The sequence below is a fragment of the Heterodontus francisci genome, chromosome 3 (genome assembly GCF_036365525.1).
Source record: "Heterodontus francisci isolate sHetFra1 chromosome 3, sHetFra1.hap1, whole genome shotgun sequence".
NCBI lineage: Eukaryota > Metazoa > Chordata > Chondrichthyes > Heterodontiformes > Heterodontidae > Heterodontus > Heterodontus francisci.
Genome location: NC_090373.1, coordinates 7,866,840 through 7,894,704, shown reverse-complemented (window position 1 = coordinate 7,894,704; position 27,865 = coordinate 7,866,840). Strand labels below are relative to the sequence as shown.

Sequence of the window (27,865 nt, the reverse complement as noted above, 5' to 3'; positions counted from 1 at the left end):
CAAACCTTAAATATGTGCCCCCTAGTTCTTGTACCATCAGCTAAGTGTACCTTATTTAAACCAATCACAATCTTGTACATCTCTATCAAATCCCCCCTCAATCGGCTTTGCTCCAAGTAGAACCACCCCAGCCTTTCCAACCTAACTTCTATCTAAAATCTTTCATCCCTGGAACCATTCTGGTGAATCTCATCTGCACCCTCTCAAGGATCTAGCATCCTGGTCATCACACTTTCCAAAGAACTGGATGCAATACTCAAGCTTTGGCCTATTCAGAGCTTTATAAAAGGTTCAGTGTAACTTCCTGCTTTTGTACTCGATACCCTTATTTATGATGCCAAAGATCTCATATGCTTTGCTAACCACTCTCTCAATACGTCCTGCCACTTTCAAAGATATATGCATCTCTGTAACTGCACACATTTTAAAATTGTACCATTAAGTCTATACTGCCTCCCCCTATCCCTTCTGCGAAAATTCATCACCTCACACATCTATATATTAAATTCAATCTTCCACTTGTCTCTCCTTTCTGCTCACCTATCTATGTCCTGTTTTAATCAATTAGTATAGTCCTCACTGTCCAAGTTTCAGATCAACAAGTTTTGAAAATTTTACGCTGTATTCCAATATCCAAGTCTTACAGGCAGAAGGCGGCTGCAGTGGGATGACACAGTCGTCATGGCTTGACATGCCATCGAATAAAGATTGCCAACCCATCAAGACAACGCTGATGTTCACTGTGCGCCAACTTTTTCATATTTCCTGCCTTCCCTCAACTTCTGATGCCACAACCTCTCATGATACCCCACTTCACCCGCCATACCACGTCCACTTTCTCCCCCCCCCGTGCTCTCCCTTTCCCTCCTTCCACTGTGTCCCCTCTTCCCCCACCCTCCCTCTTCCCTCCGCATCTCCTTTATCCCCTTCCCCCCGCATCCTCACTTCCCCCCCCGCCTGACCTCCCACAGCCCCTCTACCTCTCCACTCTTCCTCCTGTGCCCCCTCAATCATGTTCCCCACTTGTGTCCCCCCCGCCTTCCTTGTCACCCTTCCTTCCCACTGCCTTCCGTGTCACTCCCTCTTCCCAATGCCTTCCGTGTCACTCCCTCTTCCCAACGCCTTCCGTGTTACCCTCCTTCCCACTGCCTTCCGTGTCACCCGCCTTCCATGCTCCGCCTACCGTGGCTCCCCTTCCCACCGCCTTCCGTGGCTCCCCTTCCCACCGCCTTCTGTGCCCCCCCTTCCCACCGCCTTCTGTGCCCCCCCTTTCCCACCGCCTTCCGTGTACTCCCCCTTCTGTGTCCCCCCCTTCCGACCGCCATCCATCTTCCCCCTCCTACCGCCTTCCGTGCCCCCCCACCGCCTTCAGTCCCACCTCCCATCGCCTTCCGTGCCCCGCCTGCTGTGTCCCCCCTTCCCACAGCCTTCCGTATACTTCCCCTTCTGTGTCCCCCCTCCTAACGCTTTCCGTGCCCCCTCCCTTCCCACCGCCTTCTGTGCCCCCCACCGCCTTCTGCCCCCCTCCCATCGCCTTCCGTGCCCCCCCTTCCACCGCCTACCACCACCTTCCGTGCCCCCCACCGCCATCTGTGCCCCCTCCCACTGCCTTCCGTGTCCCCCTTTCCCACCGCCTTCCATGCCCCCCACTTCCGCGTCCCCCTTCCCACCGCTCCCCTGTCCCGCCTTCCGTGCCACCCCCTTCCCAACGCCTTCCGTGCCCCCTCCCCTTCCGGCCCACTTCCATGTCACCCCAACCCGCCTTCCGTGTCCCCCCCCCTTTCGACCGCCATGCGTGTCCCCCCCTTCCGACCGCCTTCCGTGTCCCCCCCTTCCGACCGCCTTCCATGTCCCCCCCTTCCGACCGCCTTCCATGTCCCCCCCTTCCGACCGCCTTCCGTACCACCCCCTTCCGTGCCCCCTCCCCTTCCGACCCACTTCCATGTCACCCCAACCCGCCTTCCGTGTCCCCCCCACTTTCGACCGCCATGCGTGTCCCCCCCTTCCGACTGCCTTCCATGTCCCCCCCTTCCGACCGCCTTCCGTGTCCCCCCTTCCCACCGCCTTCCATGCCCCCCACTTCCGCGTCCCCCTTCCCACCGCTCCCCTGTCCCGCCTTCCCACCGCCTTCCGTGCCCCCTCCCCTTCTGACCCACTTCCATGTCCCCCCCCCACTTCCGACCGCCATGCGTGTCCCCCCCCCTTCTGACCGCATTCTGTGCCGCCCCCCCATTTCCGACCGTCTTCCGTGCCACCCCCCCTTCCCACCGCCTTTCCTGTCCCTCCGTTCCATGTCCCCCCTTCCGTGTCCCCTCGTTCCCCCCTTCCGTGTCCCCCCTCCACTGTTTTCCCCCTTCCTACCGTTTTCCGTGTTCCCCCCTTTCCACCGCCTTCCGTGTCCCCCCCTTCCCACCGCCTTTCCTGCCCCCCCTTCCGTCTCACCGCCTTCCGCGTCCCACCCCCAGCTCACCGCCTTCCGTGTCTCACCGCCTTCCGCGTCCCCCCTTCTCACTGCCTTCCGCGTCCCACCCCCATCTCACCGCCTTCCGCGTTGCCCCGTTCCCACTGCCTTTCCTATCCACCCCCCCTTCTGTGTTCCCCCCCTTCCATCTCACCGCCTTCTGTGTCCCCCCGCTTCATATTGCCTTCCGTGTCCCTCCCCCTCTCACCGCCTTCCGTGTCCTCCCCTTCCCACCGCCTTCTGTGGGCCCTGCGCCTTCCTTTGTCCTGCCTTCCCGTGTCCACCCCCCATCCCCATGCTTCCCTTCTTCCCCTCCTTCCTGTGCCTCCCCTTCACATTTTCCCCCCTTCCCCAACCTATTGAAAGATGAAGGGAAAGATGTGGTTGCTGAGTTTTCTTGGTCATTTGTGAGTACCTAGATACAGCACCTGAAAGCAGATGCATTTTATAAGTTAGGAACACCATGCTGAAAACAAGTGGAAATGCTGCACCTATGCAGGGAGTATCACCAATCCGGCCCACCATCTTGTCGTTTAGTCCTCCAGTCGAGGTGGCACAGGCCACATTTCCATCAGTGTCTAATGCAACAGCACCAATTGTCCCAAGTTCTCTGTGTTGGAGAAAGAATCAAAAGGTGAAGGTTAAGAGATTATAAATCATATAAACTCAGTGTTAGCTCACTATCTTTCAGTATTATATTGCCATTTTAACAAACGAAGCAAAGCAACCAGATGAAAGTTGCTGGAACTGCAGCATAAGTGTTCAGATTCTTCTTCAAACTTGTAGAAGCTTAAGTCTTAAACTTCATGGCATGGAATTTCACTGAAGTCACACTCAAGTTTCTGCACAACCTTATTATCATCGACCCAAACATAAAATCTCCCGTACATCAGTGGAATCAGGCAGTGTAATGGATTGGAATTAATTTGTGGCTGGAACAGGGAATTGTCCAGCTTCACAAAGAGGAGCGAGAATGTCATGAAATAAGCCATTCTTCAACTGACTGATGTAACGCTCTTCATCTTACATTTCAATTGGTTTTAGTGGACTACATTGATCTACCCTTTTTTTTTACCCTTGGTGCACAAGACCTGAGACCAGCAGTCAGCAGGTATAACCTGCTCTTCTGGAGTTGATTGAAGATACAGAATTTGTAGAAGACACTGAACTGACTGCTGGTCACTGCAAGTACAGGTGATTAAGGCCGGCATCAGGTGACCACAGGTGTCTGTGCACCCAGACGTCTAGGCACAATGTGATAAACACCCCTGAATGGACACATTTAGTAGAAACTCACCATTCAACCTGGGAAAATGGCCAGTTTTGTGGGCAGGAACTGCTTCAGGTGAATGGACGTTTGAACCAGCGTAAAAGATATTCAACAGTAAAGCCGTTATAGTCATAACTCACTTCTGTGATTATTCGTGCTAATTCAGTCACTTCTGCATAGATTATGCTGATATGTGTGGCAGAAATCACGTGTAAACTCCAGGCCCACAGATTACACCAGGTTAACACAGCAAAGTTAATTATGGCAGCTGATTTAAATAGGTGCTTGATTGTAAGAAATGCTTATTGTGGACACATATCAGATCAAAGGTGTAGTAGCAGCCAATGGATAATTCACAAGACTCAACAAGTGTTAAAATAAGTTATTTTGCTATCACAGTTTACAATGAGAACAGGCAGTGTCTCTTACTAGTTGGCCGGTAGTTAGGTATGCTACCTTTGGGCAGGTCACAACCAAACAGGAGCAGGACAGTGTAAGATCCGGCGGTGGGGTCACAGTCTGTGTTCAGATATCTTTACTACAAATCCAAACTTTTTGGAAAAAAGCTTGCATTTATATAACACCTTTCAAGACCACCATATGTCTCAAAATGCTTCAGAGCCAATGAAGTACATTTGTAGTGTTTTAATGTTGGCAACATAGCAGCCAATGTGCACACAGCAAACTACTACAAACAGTAAGTGATAATGACCAGATAATCTCTTTTTGTGATTGTAGATTGAGGGATAAATATTGACCAGGTCACCTGGGAGAACTTCCCTGTTCTTCTTCAAGTCTTGGGATCTTTTATGTCCACCTGAGAGGGCAGAGGGGGCTTAGTTTAACGTCTCGTCTGAAAAACAGTACCTCCAACCAAAGCAGCACTCACTCAATACTGCTGTGGAGTGTCAGCCTTGATTTTTGTGCTCAAGTCCTGGAGTGATCCTTGAACCCAGAACATTCTGATTCAGAGGTGAGAGTGCTACTAACTGAGCTATAGCTGACAATAACGAATGGACCACTTCCATTCTGCAAGCATGGCCCTAAGTTACCAGTCGTCTGTCATTTTAATTCTTCACCTTGCTCCCATTCTGACTTTTCTGTCCCTGGTCTGTCCAATGAATCTCAACAGAAGCTCGAGGAGCAGCACCTCATCTTTCAACTGGGTGCTTGGCAACCTTCTGCAACATTGTAGGAAGCGGAGGACAGAGAGGTGAGAGGGAGAGTGGGGCAGAGAATTAAAATGACAAGCGACTGGAAGCTCAGGATCATGTTTGTGAACTGAATAGAGGTGCTCAGCAAAGTGATCAGACAATTTGCGTTTGGTCTCATCAGCATTAAATATATTATACTAAACTGAAGATTACAAATAAATCACTGTTTCTCCTGGAAGGAGGGTTTGGGGACCTGGGCGGGGAGAAGGGAGGAGGCAAAAGAGCAAATGTTGCATCTCCTGCGCCTGCATGAAGGAATGGTTACTCGGAATGCTGAAAGGGAAGGGGAGGGGATGATGAGTTTGGTGGTGATATCACACTGGAAGTGACAGATAATGATCTTTTAAATGTGGAGGCTGATAGAGTGGATGGTGAGGACAAGGGTGCTTTTGTGCTTCTGGGAGGGAGGGAAAGGGGTGAGAGCAAAAGTGAGGGAAATGGGATGGACACAGCCGAGGGCCCTGTCAACCATGGTGGATGGGAAATCTTCAGTTGAGGAAAAAGGAAGACGTATCAGCAGCATGGTTGTGAAAGGTGGCATCATCAGAAAAGATGTGACTGAGACAGAGAAACTGGGAGAATGGAAGAGAGTCCTGACAAGAAGTTGAGTGGAAAGAATGGTAATCAAGGTAGTTGTGGATGTCAGTGGGCTTTTAATGTTTTTGGTGTCATTGATTAAATGAAGAATGTTGACCAGGACACAGAGAACCTCTGCTCTGGTCCCGTGGGGTCTTTAATGTCCACCTAAATATGGTCTTAGTTTGCAGTCTCATCCAAAGTACAGCACCTTTGACAGTGTAGCACTTCCCCAGCACTGCACAGAAGTATCAGCCTAGATTATGTGTTCAAATCCTGGAGTGAAAGTAAAAGCTATGATACTGAACTACATGGAGCCTACGTTTTATGAGATAAATTGAACAACATTTACAGACCTCCTACATTTAAATCTTCAGGTATACCTCCAATCTGAGTTGATATTAACTGAGCTGCACATAAACCAGCATTCACAATGTGGGCATTAAAAGTCAATGAGTAGACTTCTGTCCAAGGGATATTAAACCCTGTCCAATTAAAATAGGAGATTTCAATTAAATGCATTTACATCTGTGACTGCACTGGGGCAGAACCTGTTTGGAATTTTCTCTGCCATCGTTCTCTCGACCTTTTTGTAATCAAAGATTCCATTGGAACTTCAGGGAAACCCACTGCTTTAGCGAATCGTGATGCACCTCGGTCACTCAGTATCACATGTTTGGTCTAGAAAAGAAACAGCTTCTAATCAGCATTTATTAAAACAAATACCAACATATTAGGTTCACTTTTAAGCAGGCTCAATGACGGGGATTAGGAGCATCTAATGTACAAAGGACGAACTCTCAGGCCATAACATGGAGACAATACATCAGACTCGAGAGATTAATATCACACAGGTATTCCTCTGAAGTCAGGCTGCATCTGAAAGTTGGGATCAGCCAATATTTAATTTTGTAAATAAACTACAGTGCACCAAGCAAACAGATCCAGCTCTGGACCAGCATAACTGAGGTGCAGCTGGTAACTGTACCCTGAACATCTGATTAGATTCAATGTTCCAAATCCCAACATTTTGGCTTTGATATTAATGGCCCCATGACAGGTGATGAGTTGGGGCCTCCGAGGTGCCACACCGTGGGAAGGCAGGACATTGAATAATATATTTAAATTGGGCTCCCACAGTGCAATTGGAAGCCCAATTTTAAACATACTGCTGCTGCTCAAGTTTAACACTTCAAAGGGAGGCGGGAGCTGCCAACTCCACAGGATAAGTGCCTGTTTCAGCTCTCCTTCTAAGTCAGGAAGAGTAGAAATGCTCGTCCAAACCAGATTGCTGATGTCTTCCCCCTCAGCTCCAATTGCCAACTTCCCCTCACAGCCCTCCCAATCATGGGCCTCTCCTCCCTCCCAATTGCCAGGGACTGTTCTCAAGGGTCCCTGGCCATGGCTTCATGTCACTGGTGTTCTCTCCCACCTGCCGACCAGTCTGTCCATTTGGTTGGCTGCCGGGTGTGATATGAACCTATAAAATGCTTATATTTGTGCCATTAAGATCTGCAGGACCTCCAGGTCCCTGGGTTCTTCAGACTCACCCTCATTGCCTCCCAGGTAATGTTATTTGGGGCCTTCAACTCAGAGGGAGCAAGGTTGCCGCTCCTGTTCAACAGGCTTTGGCATGTAAATGAGCAATGGGTGATGACAGGTCGGCCACTGATGTCAATACCTGACTGATCCACTGTCTCGGCTCAGAGGTGGACTATGGCCTCTTCAGCGAGTTAAGAAATAGTAACTGGTCGCCATTGAAATCAGACCCCAATAGGAGAGATGGGAGAAAATACAGGAATGAACAGAAATGCACAGAACTATGCACATGTAACCAAATAACCAAACCAGCAGGATGAAACTTGCTAACGAATGGCTTTCTGGACTGCATCTATTGAGTTTACTCCCTATAATCTGAACAACAGCAGCATCAGACCAAGGATTGACATGGAAGTGGAGCCACAATTTATGGAATAGACTGCACAGTCCACGTGAACTTGGCTGAGGTATTCAAAAAGAAACAGTTGTGTTTCTGATTCAGTTGGTGTAATAGAGATATCACTGGCCTGAAAGTTCCACCCAAGAAAAAAAAAACAGTAATTGAGCAAATCTAAGTAACTGAACCATCTTTGCTTATTTACAGTCTTTAGGCCTGACTTATCAGAGCAATAGCCAGTGGGAGAATGAAGGGAATTGGTTTACATCCACACTCTGTCTTATCAGAGTTTACAAGCTCAGCCATGTTGCTGCAGTGGAACTAGCGAAAGCAAATTGATGGGGTGGAAGATCAGCACAGCCATTACTGGGCTTTCCATCTGCAATTCCTAACAGTTAGTTGAGAGCTGCAGCAACCGAGACAGATTTGGCACATTTTGGCTGGAGTTTTCTGCTTCACCACTTCTGACACATGCAGGAGGATATATCAGAATTCCTCACAGCTATCCCAAAATATTCCGACCACGAAGATTAATGGTCAAAAAATCACAGGCAGAGAATGTGGCATTTCCAGAACATCCCAGTTTTGGAGAGTGTTGGGATTTTGCCCTGCGCAGAACCAGACAGAGGTTTGAAAGGGGAATTAATAAAAAAGAGTGCGTGTATTAAATAGGTACTAAACATACTGACAGCAATTAAAGAGCAGCAACTAAAAACTCGGGTTCTGCCATCCAATGCTTGATGACCAAAATCACTAGGTGACCATACCTGAAAGTAGAGGTCTGGTTCCAAACCAGATACAGTCACCCACCGTGCATGTTGTGGGATACCATGGCAGGGGAAATACATTTCTTGGGGAAAAAAAAGGAACACTACTGAATCTAAAAATAGTTATACATTTGGAGTGCATCAAACTTTGTGTTATTGAATTATTCCTATCTTCACTGCCTTAATTTTGGCCCTACAACAATGGGAGCGAGTTACGTTGACAAGTTTCTGAGTGAAAGGCCCTGTCAGAGTTACCATAGCGAACAATAGGATCCTGAACTACTATTTCCTAAAGGGGCTCCTGATCTTATTCATTTGGGATGAATGCAGGGGAGGAAAGAATGAAGGAAACAAAAGGAAGAACTTGCAGATATCGTGTCTCATCATGTCCTCAGACATCCCAAACAGATGTTTCAAACAGATTAATTGCTCTTGAAGTGCGGTCACTGTTGTTATGTTGGGAAATACAGCAGTCAAAGCGCACACAGCAAGGTTCCACAAATAACAGAAGAAGCGACTGACCATTTAATTGGATTTGGTGGTGTTGCTTGAGGAACTAGTGTTGGCCGGGATACTCCCTCGTTCTTCAAATAGTAGTGTGGAGTCCTGTTTGTACAACTCATCAGGCCTGATTTGGGCAACATTTCTGACCAATGTTGCTCCCCTTCAGTACTGCACCGATGTCTGAGCCTAGATTATGTGCTCATGTCTGGGCAGGAGAACATTTTATTTGTGACATACCAAAGGACAAGTCAAATAGTATTTCAAGGCTCCTTTGTTTTACATTGCTGCTGCCAGCACTCATCACTTCAGCAATCTCACTGCAAAGCGAAATAGATGAACTGCCTCTGCTGCACTGAGACACCAATATCAAGGTTCCATTGAGTGGGGATCTACCAATCTCTGGGAGTAATTTCATTCAGAGAATGGCAGAAACCTTGCTGAAACAGTTAAAACTTTTCCTCTATTTCTGTGGAGTGTCCACCTAAGTAATGGTGGCAGACTGGGTGATTTGCATGGAATTTTCACTTTGTAGTATTTAAATACATCTCTGAAGGTGACAACATCCAGGTACCTGTTAAATAAAACATGGCATCTACAGGTAGAGGTTGCAGTTGTTCCTGGAGGATTTGCTTGCTGCCCTGCATGCATAGTAGTTTCTCAGAGTCATACAGCAAAGAAACAGGCCCTTCGGCCCACTGCGTCCATGCCGACCATAATGCCTATCTATACTAATCCCACCTGCCTGCATTAATTCCATATCCCTCTATGCCTTGCTCATTCAAGTACCTGTCCAGATGCCTCTTAAATATCGCTACTGTTTCTGCCTCCACCACCTCCTCAGGTAGCTCATTCCAGATACCCTCTATTCTTTGTGTGAAAAATATACCCCTTTGATCCCCTTTAAACCTCCTCCCTCTCACCTTAAATCTATGCCCTCTAGTTTTAGTCACCCCTACCATGGGAAACAGACTCTGGCTATCTACCCTATCTATGCCTCTCATAATTTTATATACTTCTATCATGTCCCCTCACAGCCTCCTTCGCTCCAGGGAAAACAGACCCAGCCTATCCAATCTCTCTTTGTAACTCAAACCCTCCAAACCAGGCAACATTCTTGAGAATCTTTTCTGCACCCTCTCTAGCTTAATCACATCTTCCCTGTAGTGCGGCGACCAGAACTACACACAGTACTGCAAATGTGGCCTAACCAACATTATGTACACGCCTTCTTCACCATCCTGTCTACCTGTGTTGCCACATTCAGGGAACGATGTATAGAACATAGAACAGTATAGCACAGTACAGGCCCTTTGGCCCACGATGTTGTGCCGACCCTTTAATCTACTCTAAGATCAAACTACCTACGTACCCTTCATTCTACTATCATCCATGTACCTATCCAAGAGTCGCTTAAATGTCCCTAATGTATCTGCTTCTACTACCACCGCTGGCAGTGCATTCCACGCACCCACCACTCTGTGTGTAAAGAACCTACCTCTGACATCTCCCCGAAACCTTCCTCCAATCACCTTAAAATTATGCCCCCTGGCGATAGCCCTTTCCGCCCTGGGAAAAAGTCTCTGGCTATCCACTCTATCTATGCCTCTCATCATCTTGTACCCCTCTATCAAGTCACCTCTCATCCTTCTTCGCTCCAATGAGAAAAGCCCTAGCTCCTTCAACCTTTCTTCATAAGACATGCCCTCCAGTCCAGGCAGCATCCTGGTAAATCTCCTCTGCACCCTCTCTAAAGCTTCCACATCCTTCCTATAATGAGGCGACCAGAACTGAACACAATATTCCAAGTGTGGTCTAACCAGGGCTTTATAGAGCTGCAGCATAACCTCGCGGCTCAAACTCAATCCCCCTGTTAATGAAAGCCAACACACCATACGCCTTCTTAACGACCCTATCAACTTGGGTGGCAACTTTGAGGGATCTATGGACGTGGACCCCAAGATCCCTCTGTTCCTCCACACTGCCAAGAATCCTGTCTTTAAGCCTGTATTCTGCATTCAAATTCGACCTTCCAAAATGAATCACTTCACACTTTTCCAGGTTGAACTCCATCTGCCACTTCTCAGCCCAGCTCTGCATCCTGTCACTGTCCCATTGCAACCTACAACAGCCTTCCACACTATCCACAACTCCAGCAACCTTTGTGTCATCGGCAAACTTACTAACCCAGCCTTCCACTTCCTCATCCAAGTCATTTATAAAAATCACAAAGAGCAGAGGTCCCAGAACAGATCCCTGCGGAACACCACTGGTCACCGAGCTCCAGGCTGAATACTTTCCATCTTCTATGGGCCAGCCAATTCTGTATCCAGACAGCCAAATTTTCCTGTATCCCATGCCTCCTTACTTTCTGAATGAGCCTACCATGGGGAACTTTATCAAACGCCTTGCTAAAATCCATATAACCACATCCACTGCTCTTCCTTCATCAATGTGTTTTGTCACATCCTCAAATAATTCAATAAGGCTTGTGAGGCATGACCTGCCCCTCACAAAGCTATGCTGACTATCTCTAATCAAACTATGCTTTTCCAAATAATCATAAATCCTGTCTCTCAGAAACCTCTCCAATAATTTGCCCACCACCGACGTAAGATTGACTGGTCTGTAATTCCCAGGGTTATCCCTAGTTGTCAATAGCTTTCAAGATGGCTCCTGGGCTGGAAGCTCCCTAGGAAGCTCCCTTGCTGTTCAAATCTATCCATGGCCATCTGCTCCCATCCCTAACGTTTTCTCCCCCAATCTGCCCTCTTAAACTGTTTAAATTCCCCTGGCTCTTTAAATCAGTTCATTTTAGCCCTATCTAAAGGCTAACAGTTAGTTTAGTGTATGTTACCTGGGCCCACTGCCCTCCCCCAGCCACACCTGCTCTTTGTTTTCTCAATGAAATTGATCCGGATGAAACTGACGAGCACAGCTGCCGATACTTTAATCTCCGATCCTGCTGTCTTCACAGTCCAGAGCGTCTGCAGCCAAGGCATGCGGTAAGTCCATTGAGGCGAAGAAGGAGCTGCGGGACCCGAGAGAAGTCCTGTGAAAAGGTGCCCCGAACACCCAAAACATCCACGAGCGGCCCCCCCGGCCGCAACTTCAAAGCGCCCGCGGGAGATGGCTCGGAGAGCATCTACAGCGCACTGTCGGCAATGCTGCATGCCTTTATTTAAACCACTGCAAAAAAAAAAACCCTTAGCAAATGTAATCACCTCTAAGTCTGCCAAAAGATGCTTCACCTCCCGAAGGACGTGGATGAGCTTTCCGGACGTCGATGGTGGGCACTGAGGAAATGGCTTATTACCTGCACCAGATTCCACCCCCCCTCCCCCCCCCCTTTACCCCCCTTCCACCCCCCCCACCCCCGTCCCCTTCCCTGCTCCACCCTCTCAGCTCACCCCCTCACAACCCCGTCCCAGCCCGCCCCCCCCTTGCACCATCTTCACCCCGCACCCCCTTCCCCTGCACCCCCCCCCACCCCCTCCCTCTACCCCTCCCCCTTGCATCCCCTCCTCCCACCGGCACCATCCTACACCTGTGTAGGGGCCCCAACAACCCCACTGCCTTGTGGGCGTCTCGGGAGAGACCAAGGCTAAGGGAGTAAACCCTAACAGAAAATCCAGAGTGGAACCCCGTAGGCGGTCATGTGTCACCTTTGGCATGTTTCCGGCAGTTCCTGCAGCCATACTGGTGCCAAACGTCGTGTCCTGCACTCCTTTGGACCCCACCAGAAAGGCCGAGAGGGGGATTTTGACGACTGGGCAACTCTCAACCTCCATAAACTTGCCCAGGCATGCGCCATGGAGAGGTCACTCCATAGTTGCCTCACAGCGACTGAAACAACACGGAAGGCAGCAGTTACGGGTTATAAGTCCAGATAAATTGGCGTAGAAACTGGGCGCCACGGGTTGCCTTTGTCGGTGGGAGAGGTCATTGCACCTCACTGGACAGCTACCGCCCGCCTCAAACCGGGCAGCCCCCGGTCAATAAGGTTCTGTCCCGCCACAGTCTGCCTGCTTCAATGGGTGCTTGGAGCTCAGGGTCATTGCCCGAAAGGTGGACTGATACACCGCACCAAACAACATGAAAAAAGGAAAGAAGGTACCAGCCCTTCGCTTTGCAAGCTGGAACGTCAGAACTATGTGTCCTGGCCTGTCGGAAGACCTTACACAAATCAACGATTCTCGGAAGACCGCCATCATTAACAACGAGCTCAGTAGACTCAATGTGGACATTGCAGCACTTCAGGAGACTCGCCTCCCCGCGAGTGGCTCTCTAGCAGAGCAAGACTACACCTTCTTCTGGCAGGGCAGGGATCCTGAAGAACCAAGACAGCATGGAGTGGGCTTCGCCATCAGAAACTCCTTGCTCAGCATGATAGAGCCTCCCTCAAATGGCTCGGAACGCATACTGTCCATCCGACTGCTCACCACCTCTGGTCCAGTACACCTACTCAGCATCTATGCTCCAACACTCTGTTCCGCACCTGAAGCTAAAGACCAGTTCTATGAACAACTCCATAACATCATTAGCAGCATCCCCAACACCGAACACCTATTCCTGCTGGGGGACTTTAATGCCAGGGTTGGGGCCGACCATGACTCATGGCCCTCCTGCCTTGGGCGCTATGGCGTTGGAAGGATGAATGAGAACGGGCAGAGACTGCTTGAGTTGTGTACCTATCATAACCTCTGCATCACCAACTCGTTCTTTCACACTAAACCCTGTCACCAGGTTTCATGGAGGCACCCAAGATCACGTCGTTGGCACCAGCTAGACCTCATTGTCACAAGGCGAGCCGCCTTAAACAGTGTTCAAATCACACGCAGCTTCCACAGTGCGGACTGCGACACCGACCACTCCCTGGTGTGCAGCAAGGTTAGACTCAGACCAAAGAAGTTGCATCATTCCAAGCAGAAGGGCCACCCGCGCATCAACACGAGCAGAATTTCTCACCCACAGCTGTTACAAAAATTTCTAAATTCACTTGTAACAGCCCTTCAAAACACTCCCACAGGGGATGCTGAGACCAAGTGGGCCCACATCAGAGACGCCATCTATGAGTCAGCTTTGACCACCTACGGCAAAAGTGCGAAGAGAAATGCAGACTGGTTTCAATCTCATAATGAAGAGCTGGAACCTGTCATAGCCGCTAAGCGCATTGCACTTTTGAACTACAAGAAAGCCCCCAGCGATTTAACATCCGCAGCACTTAAAGCAGCCAGAAGTACTGCACAAAGAACAGCTAGGCGTTGCGCAAACGACTACTGGCAACACCTATGCAGTCATATTCAGCTGGCCTCAGACACCGGAAACATCAGAGGAATGTATGATGGCATGAAGAGAGCTCTTGGGCCAACCATCAAGAAGATCACCCCCCTCAAATCTAAATCGGGGGACATAATCACTGACCAACGCAAACAGATGGACCACTGGGTTGAGCACTACCTAGAACTGTACTCCAGGGAGAATGCTGTCACTGAGACTGCCCTCAATGCAGCCCAGCCTCTACCAGTCATGGATGAGCTGGACATACAGCCAACCAAATCGGAACTCGGTGATGCCATTGATTCCCTAGCCAGCGGAAAAGCCCCTGGGAAGGACAGCATTACCCCTGAAATAATCAAGAGTGCTAAGCCTGCTATACTCTCAGCACTACATGAACTGCTATGCCTGTGCTGGGACGAGGGAGCAGTACCCCAGGACATGCGCGATGCCAACATCATCACCCTCTATAAAAACAAAGGTGACCGCGGTGACTGCAACAACTACCGTGGAATCTCCCTGCTCAGCATAGTGGGGAAAGTCTTTGCTCGAGTCGCTCTGAACAGGCTCCAGAAGCTGGCCGAGCGCGTCTACCCTGAGGCACAGTGTGGCTTTCGTGCAGAGAGATCGACTATTGACATGCTGTTCTCCCTTCGTCAGATACAGGAGAAATGCCGTGAACAACAGATGCCCCTCTACATTGCTTTCATTGATCTCACCAAAGCCTTTGACCTCGTCAGCAGACGTGGTCTCTTCAGACTACTAGAAAAGATCGGATGTCCACCAAAGCTACTAAGTATCATCACCTCATTCCATGATAATATGAAAGGCACAATTCAACATGGTGGCTCCTCATCAGAGCCCTTTCCTATCCTGAGTGGTGTGAAACAGGGCTGTGTTCTCGCACCCACACTTTTTTGGGATTTTCTTCTCCCTGCTGCTTTCACATGCGTTCAAATCCTCTGAAGAAGGAATTTTCCTCCACACAAGATCAGGGGGCAGGTTGTTCAACCTTGCCCGTCTAAGAGCGAAGTCCAAAGTACGGAAAGTCCTCATCAGAGAACTCCTCTTTGCTGACGATGCTGCTTTAACATCTCACACTGAAGAATGCCTGCAGAGTCTCATCGACAGGTTTGCGGCTGCCTGCAATGAATTTGGCCTAACCATCAGCCTCAAGAAAACGAACATCATGGGGCAGGATGTCAGAAATGCTCCATCCATCAATATTGGCGACCACGCTCTGGAAGTGGTTCAAGAGTTCACCTACCTAGGCTCAACTATCACCAGTAACCTGTCTCTAGATGCAGAAATCAACAAGCGCATGGGTAAGGCTTCCACTGCTATGTTCAGACTGGCCAAGAGAGTGTGGGAAAATGGCGCACTGACACGGAACACAAAAGTCCGAGTGTATCAGGCCTGTGTCCTCAGTACCTTGCTCTACGGCAGCGAGGTCTGGACAACGTGTGCCAGCCAAGAGCGACGTCTCAATTCATTCCATCTTCGCTGCCTTCGGAGAATACTTGGCATCAGGTGGCAGGACTATATCTCCAACACAGAAGTCCTTGAAGCGGCCAACACCCCCAGCTTATACACACTACTGAGTCAGCGGCGCTTGAGATGGCTTGGCCATGTGAGCCGCATGGAAGATGGCAGGATCCCCAAAGACACATTGTACAGCGAGCTCGCCACTGGTATCAGACCCACCGGCCGTCCATGTCTCCGTTATAAAGACGTCTGCAAACGCGACATGAAATCGTGTGACATTGATCACAAGTCGTGGGAGTCAGTTGCCAGCATTCGCCAGAGCTGGCGGGCAGCCATAAAGACAGGGCTAAATTGTGGCGAGTCGAAGAGACTTAGTAGTTGGCAGGAAAAAAGACAGAGGCGCAAGGGGAGAGCCAACTGTGCAACAGCCCCAACAAACAAATTTCTCTGCAGCACCTGTGGAAGAGCCTGTCACTCCAGAATTGGCCTGTATAGCCACTCCAGGCGCTGCTTCACAAACCACTGACCACCTCCAGGCGCGTATCCATTGTCTCTCGAGATAAGGAGGCCCAAAAGAAAAAAAAGAAAAGATCCCTATTCCCTTTCTTGAAGAAGGGAATAACATTTGCCACCCTCCAATCATCTGGTACTACTCCAGTGGACAGTGAGGACACAAAGATCATCGCCAAAGGCGCGGCAATCTCTTCCCTCGCTTCCCGTAATAACTTTGGGTATATCCCGTCTGGCCCCGGGGACTTATCTATCCTCATGTCTTTCAAAATTTCCAGCACATCCTCCTTCTTAACATTAACCTGTTCGAGCATATCAGCCTGTTTCACGCTGTCCTCACAAACGACAAGGTCCCTCTCACTAGTGAATACTGAAGCAAAGTATTCATTAAGGACCTCCCCTACCTCCTCCGACTCAAGGCACAAGTTCCCTCCACTATCCCTGATCGGCCCTACCCTCACTCTGGCCATCCTCTTGTTCCTCACATAAGTGTAGAACGCCTTGGGATTTTCCTTAATTCTACCAGCCAAGACTTTTTCATGTCCCCTTCTAGCTCTCCTAAGTCCATTCTTCAGTTCCTTCCTGGCTACCTTGTAACCCTCTAGAGCCCTGTCTGATCCTTGCTTCCTCAACATTAAGTAAGCTTCCTTCTTCCTCTTGACTAGCTGTTCCACATTTCTTGTAATTCAAGGTTCTTTCACCCTACCATCCCTTCCTTGCCTCATCGGGACAAACCTATCCAGCAGTCGCAGCATGTGCTCCCTAAACAACCTCCACATTTCTGTCATGCATTTCCCTGAGAACATCTGTTCCCAATTTAAGCTCCCCAGTTCCTGCCTAATTGCATTGTAATTCCCCCTCCCCCAATTAAATATTTTCCCATCCCGTCTGCTCCTGTCCCTCTCCATGACTATAGTAAAGGTCAGGGAGTTGTGATCACTATCACCGAAATGCTCTCACACCGAGAGATCTGCCACCTGGCCTGGTTCGTTGCCAAGCACCAAGTCCAACATAGCCTCCCCTCTCGTTGGCCTATCTACATATTGAGTCAGGAAACCTTCCTGGACACACCTGACAAAATCTGCTCCATCCAAACTATTTGCACTAAGGAGGTTCCAATCAATATTAGGGAAGTTGAAGTCACCCATGACAACCACCCTGTTACTTCTGCACCTTTCCAAAATCTGCCTCCCAATCTGTTCCTCCGTGTCTCTGTTGCTATTGGGGGGTCTATAGAAAACTCCCAATAAAATGACTGCTCCTTTCCTGTTTCTGACTTCCACCCATAATGACTCAGTAGACAAACCCTCCTCGACGACCTCCCTTTCTGCAGCTGTGATACTATCCCTGATTAGCAATGCCACTCCCCCACCTCTTTTACCTCCCTCCCTATTCCTTTTGAAACATCTAAACCCCGGAACATCCAACATCCATTCCTGCCCCTGTGATAACCAAGTCTCCGTACTTATACCCCGAGGTCTCTCTGCTCAACAACACTCCCCAGGGCCCTGCCATTCACTGTAAATGTCCTGCCCTGGTTTAACTTCCCAAAATGCATCACTTCACACTTGGCTGCTTTAAATTAGAATATAAACAGGGTGCATTCACAATGCTACAGCCTAGATTATTACAGGACCGCTCCTTAAAATTGTGAAAATTGTTGCCATAGAGAGGAAAATACAACTCTGAAATGGATCACATAACAGACATGATAATTTTGTTTAGCTGCATGCAAGAGAGGAGGAAAAGTATGTTTCCATAAAGAGATTTATTCAGTCCGACGACAGTACTTTTTTTTTTAAGTGCTTAATTTTGCAGGTCTGTGGTTGATTTGTGATGCTGTTCATACTTCAAGATGACCTGCCTGCAGCAGGCAGCTTCCACCGTAAAATAGTGATCCAGAGGTTCAGCAGATAGTTCCCATTGATGAACGAGGACACGTAACCATTCTTTCCTTCCACTAAGAGATTTACTGTCCTCTGCAGGGACTAAGTGACATAACAACACAATATCTGCTATCCCGAAAACACAGGTTGAGGAATAACAAGTTACTTAATGAAGATAGATTGCTTTTCACCTCAGAATATCCCAAAGTGCTTCACATCCAATGAAGTACTGTTGAAGTGTAGTCAATGTTGTGATATTGTGAAATGAACTCATGGGGAAATTTCACCAATGCAGGGTCCCAGCACAAAGCCTTGCTCACCAGGAGCAGCAACCATTGGCATTCCACCTGGCTTTAGACTGTGCAGCTTAGGCTGAGTCTTAATATCACTGTTAAAATATGGAGAGCTCACCTATGATCTCTCCCCACAGACTCCAGTACTGTTATTTGTAAAATGTACTCAAATCTATAGTTTTGCAAGTTGTTAAACCCACAGGTTGTTTGTAGGAGAAAATAATTATGCCAAAGAAGTAACACATCCTTTAAATATTGCCTCATTCTGATCTTTAAGGGGAAAAGAGCTACAATATATAGCCAGGAGCAAATTCTACCTGTTCCAGAACCAGTCGAGCAAGCTTGGTTGGATTAGCTATGTTTCTGACAGCTGCGACTGCTCCTGCATCAAGGCTTTTCCCATCCATGATCATGGCATCAAGCTCAGTTTCACCACATTCGTTGAGCACAGATCCACAACCTAAATCCAAAAGGAAGGAAATTTATAGCCATATTGTCTCATTTGAGGTTCCTGCTCTAGCAATGGCTTTTCCATCAAAAGCAGAGTCGCCCAGGCCCAGTTTCAGCTTTCTCCTGCATTAATACACAGCTTATGCTGGTGTCCACTTACATTTTCAATGATTCTCCAGTTTCCATCCCCACAAATAATCAGCTGAGTTCAAAGGTAAAAGGCTAATAGTGTTATGATTGCTGGACTTTGTAGTACGGTTATGTTTTTAAAACTGGTGATCTTTAATGCAGTGTAAAATGGATTTCGGAGAGACATGTAACCTCACACCAATTCTTCCCAGAGATAAGCCATAAATCTTGGTTACCATGAGAACAAGGAACAGATCAAAAACCCTTTTGAAAGCATGGTGCAAGGTTGTAACAGTTAAAGGACAATGGGTTTTAACAATTCTGTACCCAGCCCCGAATTATGATCCTCCATACTGGCCATGCTTCACTGGGGTTACTCTGTCGCCCCCAAGTTAGCTCAAGCTGCCTCAGCTCTCTCTCCTCGCATTCCTTCTGGAAGGCTCTCTCTTTTTCTTCAAGTTCCTTCTCTCTCCTGTCTCTCTCTTTCTTCAAATTCAAGTTTCCTCTGTTCCAATTATATCTTTGCTCGCAATACCTTGTTGGAATCTATTTCTAATCTTGCTTCTGCTCCTTCAGATTCAAGGGAAAAATGGTTGGCCACTAGTCTTAGAAGTTCAGACGTCCTCCCATGATACGGTGATCCCACACTGCTCAGCCATTTTTCTCAACTCTTCCATAGACAGTGCCTTTAACTTATCCCAAGTTACTTCACCCTGGCTTGGAGAGTTACTGATTTCAGTCACAGACATGTTAGTATTCTAGCTGCAGCGTAACCAGAACTTTATAAAGGTTCAGCATAACTTCCCTGCTTTTGTATTCACGACCTCTATAAAGTCCAATATCCCATATGCTTTGTTAACTCCTCTCTTAATGTGTCCTGTCTCTTCCAAAGATCTAGGCACGTGCACCCCCAGGTCCCTCTGTTCCTGGACCCTATTTAAAACTGTGCCATTAAGTATATAATGCCTTTCCCTATCAGTTCTGCCAAAATGCTACAAGAGCAAGCAAACAACACTCAAGAAGCTCCACACCATCCAGAGCAAAGCAGCCCATTTGATCGGCACCCCACTGCCACCTCTACCAGCTAGAAGGACATGGACAGCAAACACATGGGGCCACCACCAGCTGCAAATTCCCCTCAATCCACACAGTATCCTGACATGCAACTTGATTGCTGGGTCAAAAACTTGAAACTCCCTTCCTAACCGCACTGCGGGTGTACCTACACCACATGAACTACAGTGGTTCAAGAAGACGGCTTACCATCACCTTCTCGAGGACAATTGGGGATGGGTAGTAAATGTTGGCCTTGCCAGTGATGCTCAATCGCATGAAAGAATTAAAATTTGAGCCTCGTACCCCCCTGCCCTCATATACCTTTATTCCTTTGATTATGATTATGATTAGAGATACAGCACTGAAACAGGCCCTTCGGCCGACCGAGTCCGTGCCGACCATCAACCACCCATTTATACTAATCCTACACTAATCCCATATTCCTACCAAACATCCCCACCTGTCCCTATATTTCCCTACCACCTACCTATACGAGGGGCAATTTATAATGGCCAATTTATCTATCAACCTGCAAGTCTTTTGGCTGTGGGAGGAAACCGGAGCACCCAGAGGAAACCCACGCAGACACAGAGAGAACTTGCAAACTCCACACAGGCAGTACCCAGAATTGAACCCGGGTCGCTGGAGCTGTGAGACTGCAGTGCTAACCACTGCGCCACTGTGCCGCCCGTGAGTAGCATGAGGAAGTCAAGTTACCAAACAAATAGCGGCTCCACTCTATGCTAAATGTAAGCGCACACATTTACAACACTCTTAAGTCAAAAAAAAAGCAAAGGTAAACATGACAGGATGCAGAGTTGGGCTGAGAAGTGGCAGATGGAGTTCAACCTGGAAAATTGCATCCAGTTCTGGTCACCGTGCCTCCAGAGGATGTGGAGGTCCCTGAGAGGGCACAGAGGAGATCTACCAGAATGATTCTAGGGAGAGGGTGTTTTAGCTACAAGGTTAGGTTGGAGAAACTGGGGTTCTTCTCCTTGGAGCAAAGGAGATGTACAAGATTATGATAGGTTTAGATAAGGTAGACAAAGAAAAGCTGTTCCCATTAGCTGATGGTACAAGGACTAGGGGCAGAGATGGTGAGGGGGGGGGGGGGTTGGTGGTGGTGGCCGGAAATGTGAGGAGGAACATTATTTTACACAGCGAGCGATAAGGACCTGGAACTTGCTGCTTACAAGGGTGGTGGAAGCAGAAACCGTGATTTCAAAAGCAAATTGGATAGGCACTTGAGGGAAATAAACTTGCAAGAACAGAGCAGGGGAATAGAACTGATTGGATCGCTCAACAGAGAGCTGGCATGGACTCAATGGATTGAATGGCCTACTTCTCAGCCATAATGACTGTTCTGACATATTTGTCTAATATCTCCTTACAATTCAACCCTTGAAGTGCAGGCATCATTCAGGTAAACGCATGCTGCACCCCCTCAAAGGCCAATACATCCTTCCCAATGTCTGGTGCCCAGAACTGAACACAGTACTCCAGGTATGAGCCAGCCAGGGTTTTGTATATCTTAGTGCTTTTGCAGTCCCACTGATATGCAAAATTTTTTCCCCACAAAAAGAGCAGACACAGAGGAAGAACGCAATATCATACAAAAGGCCATTAGAAACTTGCAGACTGATCAGTTAAGTGGTAGAAGGGCTTTAACAGGTAAATAGAAGGTAAATTAAATGGGGTTGAAGAGCAAAAGGGATTAGGGAAACAGATTAACAAATCATAAAAAAAGTCAGCATCTGAATATAGAAAATACAATAAAGAGGTAATCAGCATGGACTCCAAAAGATGAAATCATGCTCAAGTAACCTGATAGACGCCTTTGAAGAGGTAACAAAGATTCGATGAAGGTAATTCAGTAGATGTCATAAACTTAGATTTTCAATTAACCTTCGGTAAGGTACATGGTAGGCTCAAAAGTTAGGCATGTGAATCAGGGGACAAATAGCTGAATGGATAACAATTTGAGTAAAAAAAAGTAACAGAGTAAGGGGTTCTTCTTCTTTGGCCTCCTTGTCTCGAGAGACAATGGGTAAGCACCTGGAGGTGGTCAGTGGATTGTGGAGCAGCGCCTGGAGTGGCTCTAACGTCAATATTAGAGTGACAGATTCTTCCACAGGTGCTGCAGATAAAATTGGTTGTCGGGGCTGTCACACAGTTGGCTCTCCCCTTGCGCTTCTGTCTTTTTTCCTGCCAACTGCGAAGTCTCTTCGACTTGCCACACTTTAGCCCCGCCAGCTCTGGCGATCGCTGGCAACTGACTCCCACGACTTGTGATCAATGTCACAGGACTTCATGTCGCGTTTGCAGACGTCTTTAAAGCAGAGACATGGACGGCAGGTGGGTCTGATACCAGTGACAAGCTCGGATAGTTATTCAGATTGCAGCAAGTAGAAAGCAGTGCCACACAGGGACCAGTGCTGGGCCCACTGTTATTTATAATAATGATTTGGACTTAGGAACAAGTTACTCAGTATCAAAATTGCAGATGATGACAAACTGGGTGGGGGCGAGGTAGCTAACACGGAGGAAGAATGCAACATCATACAAAAAGACATTAGAAAACTTGCAGACTAAGCAGTTAGGTGGCAAATGGACTTTAACAGATAAATATGAGGCAATGCAGTTTGGTAGGAAAAACAGAAACATCACCTACACCTTAGAAAATCATAAACTGAATGAGGTCGAAGAGCAAGAGGGATCTCGGGAGACAGGTTAATAAATAATTAAAAGCAGCATTGCAGGTCAGCAAAGCAATTCAAAAGTAGTGAAGTTCTGGTCTCCATCTATAAACAGGACATAGAAGCAATGGAGATTGTGCAAAACAGATCAACAAGGTTGGTACCAGAACTGAGAGATTACAGCTGTCAGGAAAGATCACAGAATCGTTACAGCGCAGAAGGAAGCCATGTAAGATTGAACAGGTTGAGCCTTTTTTTAAATAAAGGAACGACATAGAGCTGACCTGATGGAGGTCAAAAGTAGTTTGGAGGAAAAGTTTGTGGAATACATTCAAGACAGTTTCCCAGAAAAATACTTTGTGGAACCAATTAGGGAAAAAGTCTATTTTAGATCTCCAATGCTCTCCGTCACTTCAACAGTTTCTGTTTTCCTATTCACCATGGACATTCAATCCCTCTCCATCGCCATCCCACAAACAGGATGGCCTGAGAGCTCACTGCTTCTTCCTAGAATGGAGGTCCAATTAGTCCCCATCCACCACCACCCTCCTCCACCTGGCTGAACTGGTTTTCACATTGAACAACTTCTCTTCAACTTCACTCACTTACTGCAAAAAGGTGTTGCTATGGGTACTCACAGTTAGCTATGCCTGCCATTTTGTGGGATATGTGGAACTACCATGCTAGGCCCCCACCCGCCAAGAATGAGGCACATTAATTATGTCATGAACATTGATTTTTAACTGTTGCTGGAGCAAGGAAATAACTTGTTAAACTGACTAGCCATGGCTGCAAAAGATATTTGCACAGTACTTGGAAAGACAAAAGGAGCATTCTCTGACACATTCAACCCACAATGGATGTTGATCACTGGACAGTGATGGGTAGGAGCACATTCCAGGGCCTGCTGGGGTGATGCAATCCACAGGAGCCAGGACTGGTTAGACAAGCTGGTCATATGACTAAATGGCTGGTCCTGTCTTCTGAACAAGCCACAGAGAGTTTGAACTCAAAGACTCTTTGCTCCTGGACTAAGATCTCTCTCCTGACTGCTCTCCTCTCTTTCTCACAAGCTTCTGAATCCACTGATGACACATGAACCCCAAGAGAAAGGTCTCCTGCAGCAAACAAGGTCGAAGAAGAATACTGGGCCCCAACGAAAAGCAAGATCTACCTACAATCAAGGACTCTACAGTGAGCTCAAAGAACCGTAACAACAACTCTTCAGATATTGCCTCAAACTTTTCCACTTTATTTTTCTTCTGCTCTTTTCTGTCTCTATTCACATGTGTGTATTGCATATGCATGCTAGCATGGGTGCTTCCTGTATTTGTAGGTGCCAACCAAATTAGAGTTTAAGTTCAAGTTTAATAAATTTCGACTTTTCTTCTTTAAACCCAAGAAAATCTGTTTGTGCTCGTTTCTTTGCCTTATAACTGGAAAGCGGTGAACAAGGATTCACCAAGGGGGAGCTAAAAACACGGTGTGTTTAAAATTAAACCCTGTTACGGTAAAACCAAGTGAAGGCTGAAAGGGACCCCTAGACACCTTTCTCACCGGGTCATAACAGGAACATTCCTTGTTCCAATCCTATTCAGGCACCCTTACTCACCTTTTCTTCCGGTACATTGATGACTATAGGTGCCGTTTCCTGTTCTCGCCCTGAACTGGAAAATTTCATAGGCTTTGTTTCCAATTTCCACCCTTCTCTTATCTTAACACGGTCCTTCTTAGGCTCTTCCCTTCCTTGACTTCTCTGTCTTCATCTCTGGGGATAGGCTATGAACCAATACTCACTACAAGATCACTGGCTTCCACAGCTATCTGGACTACACTTTCTCACACCCCACTTTCTGCCAGGACTCGATTCCATTCTCCCAGTTTCTCCATCATACCTGTTCGGACAACGCAACCTTCCATTCTAATGCTTCAGTTATGTCTTCCTCGTTCCTTAACTGAGGATGCCCCCACCATGATTGACAGGGCCCTTAAACATGTCCGATCTATTTCACGCACTTCTGCTCTCACCCCTTCCCCTCGCTCCCCGATTCCCCTTGTCCTAACCTTCCACTTCACCAGCCGCCTTATTCAACGGATTATCCTCCACCATTTCTGCCACGTCCAGCATGATACCACCACCTTCCCCTCCCCTCTCAGCATTCTGAAGGGACTGTTCCCTCTGCAACACCCTGGTCGACTCCTCTGTCAACCCCAACTCCTTCCCCCTTTCCTACAGCACCTCCAACACCTGTCCTAGTATCTCCTCTATCCTCGCCATCCAAGGCCCTGAACACTCCTTCCAGGTTAAACAGTGATTTGCTTGCACTTCTTTCAATTTAGTAGACAGTATTCATAATCACTGACCAACACAAACAAATGGACCGCTGGGTTGAGCACTACCTAGAACTGTACTCCAGGGAGAATGCTGTCACTGAGACTGCCCTCAATGCAGCCTAGCCTCTACCAGTCATGGATGAGCTGGACATACAGCCAAAAAAATCGGAACTCAGTGATGCCATTGATTCTCTAACCAGCGGAAAAGCCCGAGAAGGACAGCATTACCCCTGAAATAATCAAGAGTGCCAAGCCTGCTATACTCTCAGCACTACATGAACTGCTATGCCTGTGCTGGGACGAGGGAGCAGTACCTCAGGACATGCGCGATGCCAATATCATCACCCTCTATAAAAACAAAGGTGACCGCGGTGACTGCAACAACTGCCGTGGAATCTCCCTGCTCAGCATAGTGGGGAAAGTCTTTGCTCGAGTCGCTCTTAACAGGCTCCAGAAGCTGGCCGAGCGCGTCTACCCTGAGGCACAGTGTGGCTTTCGTGCAGAGAGATCGACCGTTGACATGCTGTTCTCCCTTCGTCAGATACAGGAGAAATGCCGTGAACTACAGATGCCCCTCTACATTGCTTTCATTGATCTCACCAAAGCCTTTGACCTCATCAGCAGATGTGGTCTCTTCAGACTACTAGAAAAGATCGGATGCCCACCAAAGCTACTAAGTATCTTCACCTCATTCCATGACAATATGAAAGGCACAATTCAACATGGTGGCTCCTCATCAGAGCCCTTTCCTACCCTGAGTGGCGTGAAACAGGGCTGTGTTCTCGCACCCACACTTTTTGGGATTTTCTTCTCCCTGCTGCTTTCACATGCGTTCAAGTCCTCTGAAGAAGGAATTTTCCTCCACACAAGATCAGGGGGCAGGTTGTTCAACCTTGCCCGTCTAAGAGCGAAGTCAAAAGTACGGAAAGTCCTCATCAGAGAACTCCTCTTTGCTGACGATGCTGCTTTAACATCTCACACTGAAGAATGCCTGCAGAGTCTCATCGACAGGTTTGCGGCTGCCTGCAATGAATTTGGCCTAACCATCAGCCTCAAGAAAACGAACATCATGGGGCAGGACGTCAGTAATGCTCCATCCATCAATATTGGCCACCACGCTCTGGAAGTGGTTCAAGAGTTCACCTACCTAGGCTCAACTATCACCAGTTACCTGTCTCTAGATGCAGAAATCAACAAGCGCTTGGGAAAGGCTTCCACTGCTATGTCCAGACTGGCCAAGAGAGTGTGGGAAAATGGCGCACTGACACGGAACACAAAAGTCCGAGTGTATCAGGCCTGTGTCCTCAGTACCTTGCTCTATGGCAGCGAGGCCTGAACAACATATGCCAGCCAAGAGCGACGTCTCAATTCATTCCATCTTCACTGCCTCCGGAGAATACTTGGCATCAGGTGGCAGGATCGTATCTCCAACACAGAAGTCCTCGAGGTGGCCAACATCCCCAGCTTGTACACACTACTGAGTCAGCGGTGCTTGAAATGGCTTGGCCATGTGAGCCGCATGGAAGATGGCAGGATCCCCAAAAGACACATTGTACAGCGAGCTCGCCACTGGTATCAGACCCACCGGCCGTCCACGTCTCCGCTTTAAAGACGTCTGCAAACGCGACATGAAATCCTGTGACATTGATCACAAGTCGTGGGAGTCAGTTGCCAGCGTTCGCCAGAGCTGGCGGGCAGCCATAAAGACAGGGGTAAAATGTGGCGAGTCGAAGAGACTTAGTAGTTGGCAGGAAAAAAAACAGACGAAAGGGAAGAGCCAACTGTGCAACAGCCCCGACAAACAAATTTCTCTGCAGCACCTGTGGAAGAGCCTGTCTCTCTAGAATTGGCCTTTATAGCCACTCCAGGCGCTGCTTCACAAACCATTGACCACCTCCAGACGCGTATCCATTGTCTCTCGAGATAAGGAGGCACAAAAGAAGAAGAAGAAAGAAGAATATTCACTGCTCACGAAGTGGTTTCCTCTACATAGGTGGAACACCTCCATTCAGTTTGCAAGAATAACCCCGAGTTTCCTGTCACATGCCATTTCAATTCTCTACCTTCTCCCATTCTCACTTTTCGGTCCTTGGCCCTCTACTAGTGTTCCAATGAAGCTCAATGTAAGCTCGAGGAATGGCACCTCATCTTTAGACTGGGCACCTTACAGCCTTTCGGACTCAACAACGAGTTTAATAACTTTAGTCCCCATTTTATTTTGCCAATTTGTGTTATTCCCCTTGTGTGTGTTTCTTAATCCCTTTACTTTGTGTATGGACAGCTGCTATCCTGCCATTCACAGGTCATCCAGACATATCATTTGTTTCTTTACTTTTTCCATTACCACTCCCTTTGGCTTTGTACCATAGACCTTTCATCATTTAATCTCTCCTGCTCTCCACCTTCTCTTTTGTTGTTCTTCTCCCCTCCCATCACTTGCTCAAAATCTATTCCATTTCCAAGTTTTCCAAGTTCTGATGAAAGATCACAGAGCTGAAATGTCTTCTCTCCACATATGCTGCCTGACCTGCTGAGTATTTACAGCATTTTCTGTTTTTGTTTCAGATTTCCAGTACCTACAGTATTTTGCTTTTGTTTTGCTTTTCTATTTTAAGTCTCATTTTATGTAATGAGACAGGGTTAATTAGCGAACTCATATTGACACTGTTCTCTGCAGCAAAGAGCTAGAGTCCAGATGGCTGTGTTGCCTGCCCAGTGCCAGAGTTCAGGACATCTGCTCAGGGCTGGAGAGGAACTTACAGTGGGAGGGGGAGGATCCAGTCATCATGGTCCATGTAGTTAACAAAAACATAGGCAGGACAAGGAAAAAGGTTCTGCGTCGTCAGTATGAGGAACTAGGCACAAAATTAAGAAGCAGAACCCCAAAGATAACAACCTCTGCATTATCAACTGAGCCACGTGAAAATTGGCATAGGGCAAATAAGATTAGAGAAATGAATGCGTGGCTCAAAGTTTGGTGTGGTAGAAGTGGGTTCCGGTTCGTAGGGCATTGGCACCAGTACT

At 47.8% G+C, this 27,865-nt stretch overlaps 1 protein-coding gene across 4 annotated transcripts in view; it reads right to left on the bottom strand.

The window, feature by feature from the left end:
* Positions 1–27,865, bottom strand: part of asrgl1 (asparaginase and isoaspartyl peptidase 1) — an 81,541-nt gene that overhangs the window by 37,864 nt on the left and 15,812 nt on the right. For all 4 annotated transcript variants that reach the window (XM_068020109.1, XM_068020114.1, XM_068020110.1 and 1 more), the window contains exons 3-5: positions 18,494–18,636; positions 6,048–6,202; positions 2,953–3,071 (exon numbers count right to left, since the gene is read on the bottom strand). In XM_068020109.1, coding sequence (XP_067876210.1) covers positions 2,953–3,071; positions 6,048–6,202; positions 18,494–18,636 — 417 coding nt within the window. The remainder of the gene's footprint in view (positions 1–2,952; positions 3,072–6,047; positions 6,203–18,493; positions 18,637–27,865) is intronic.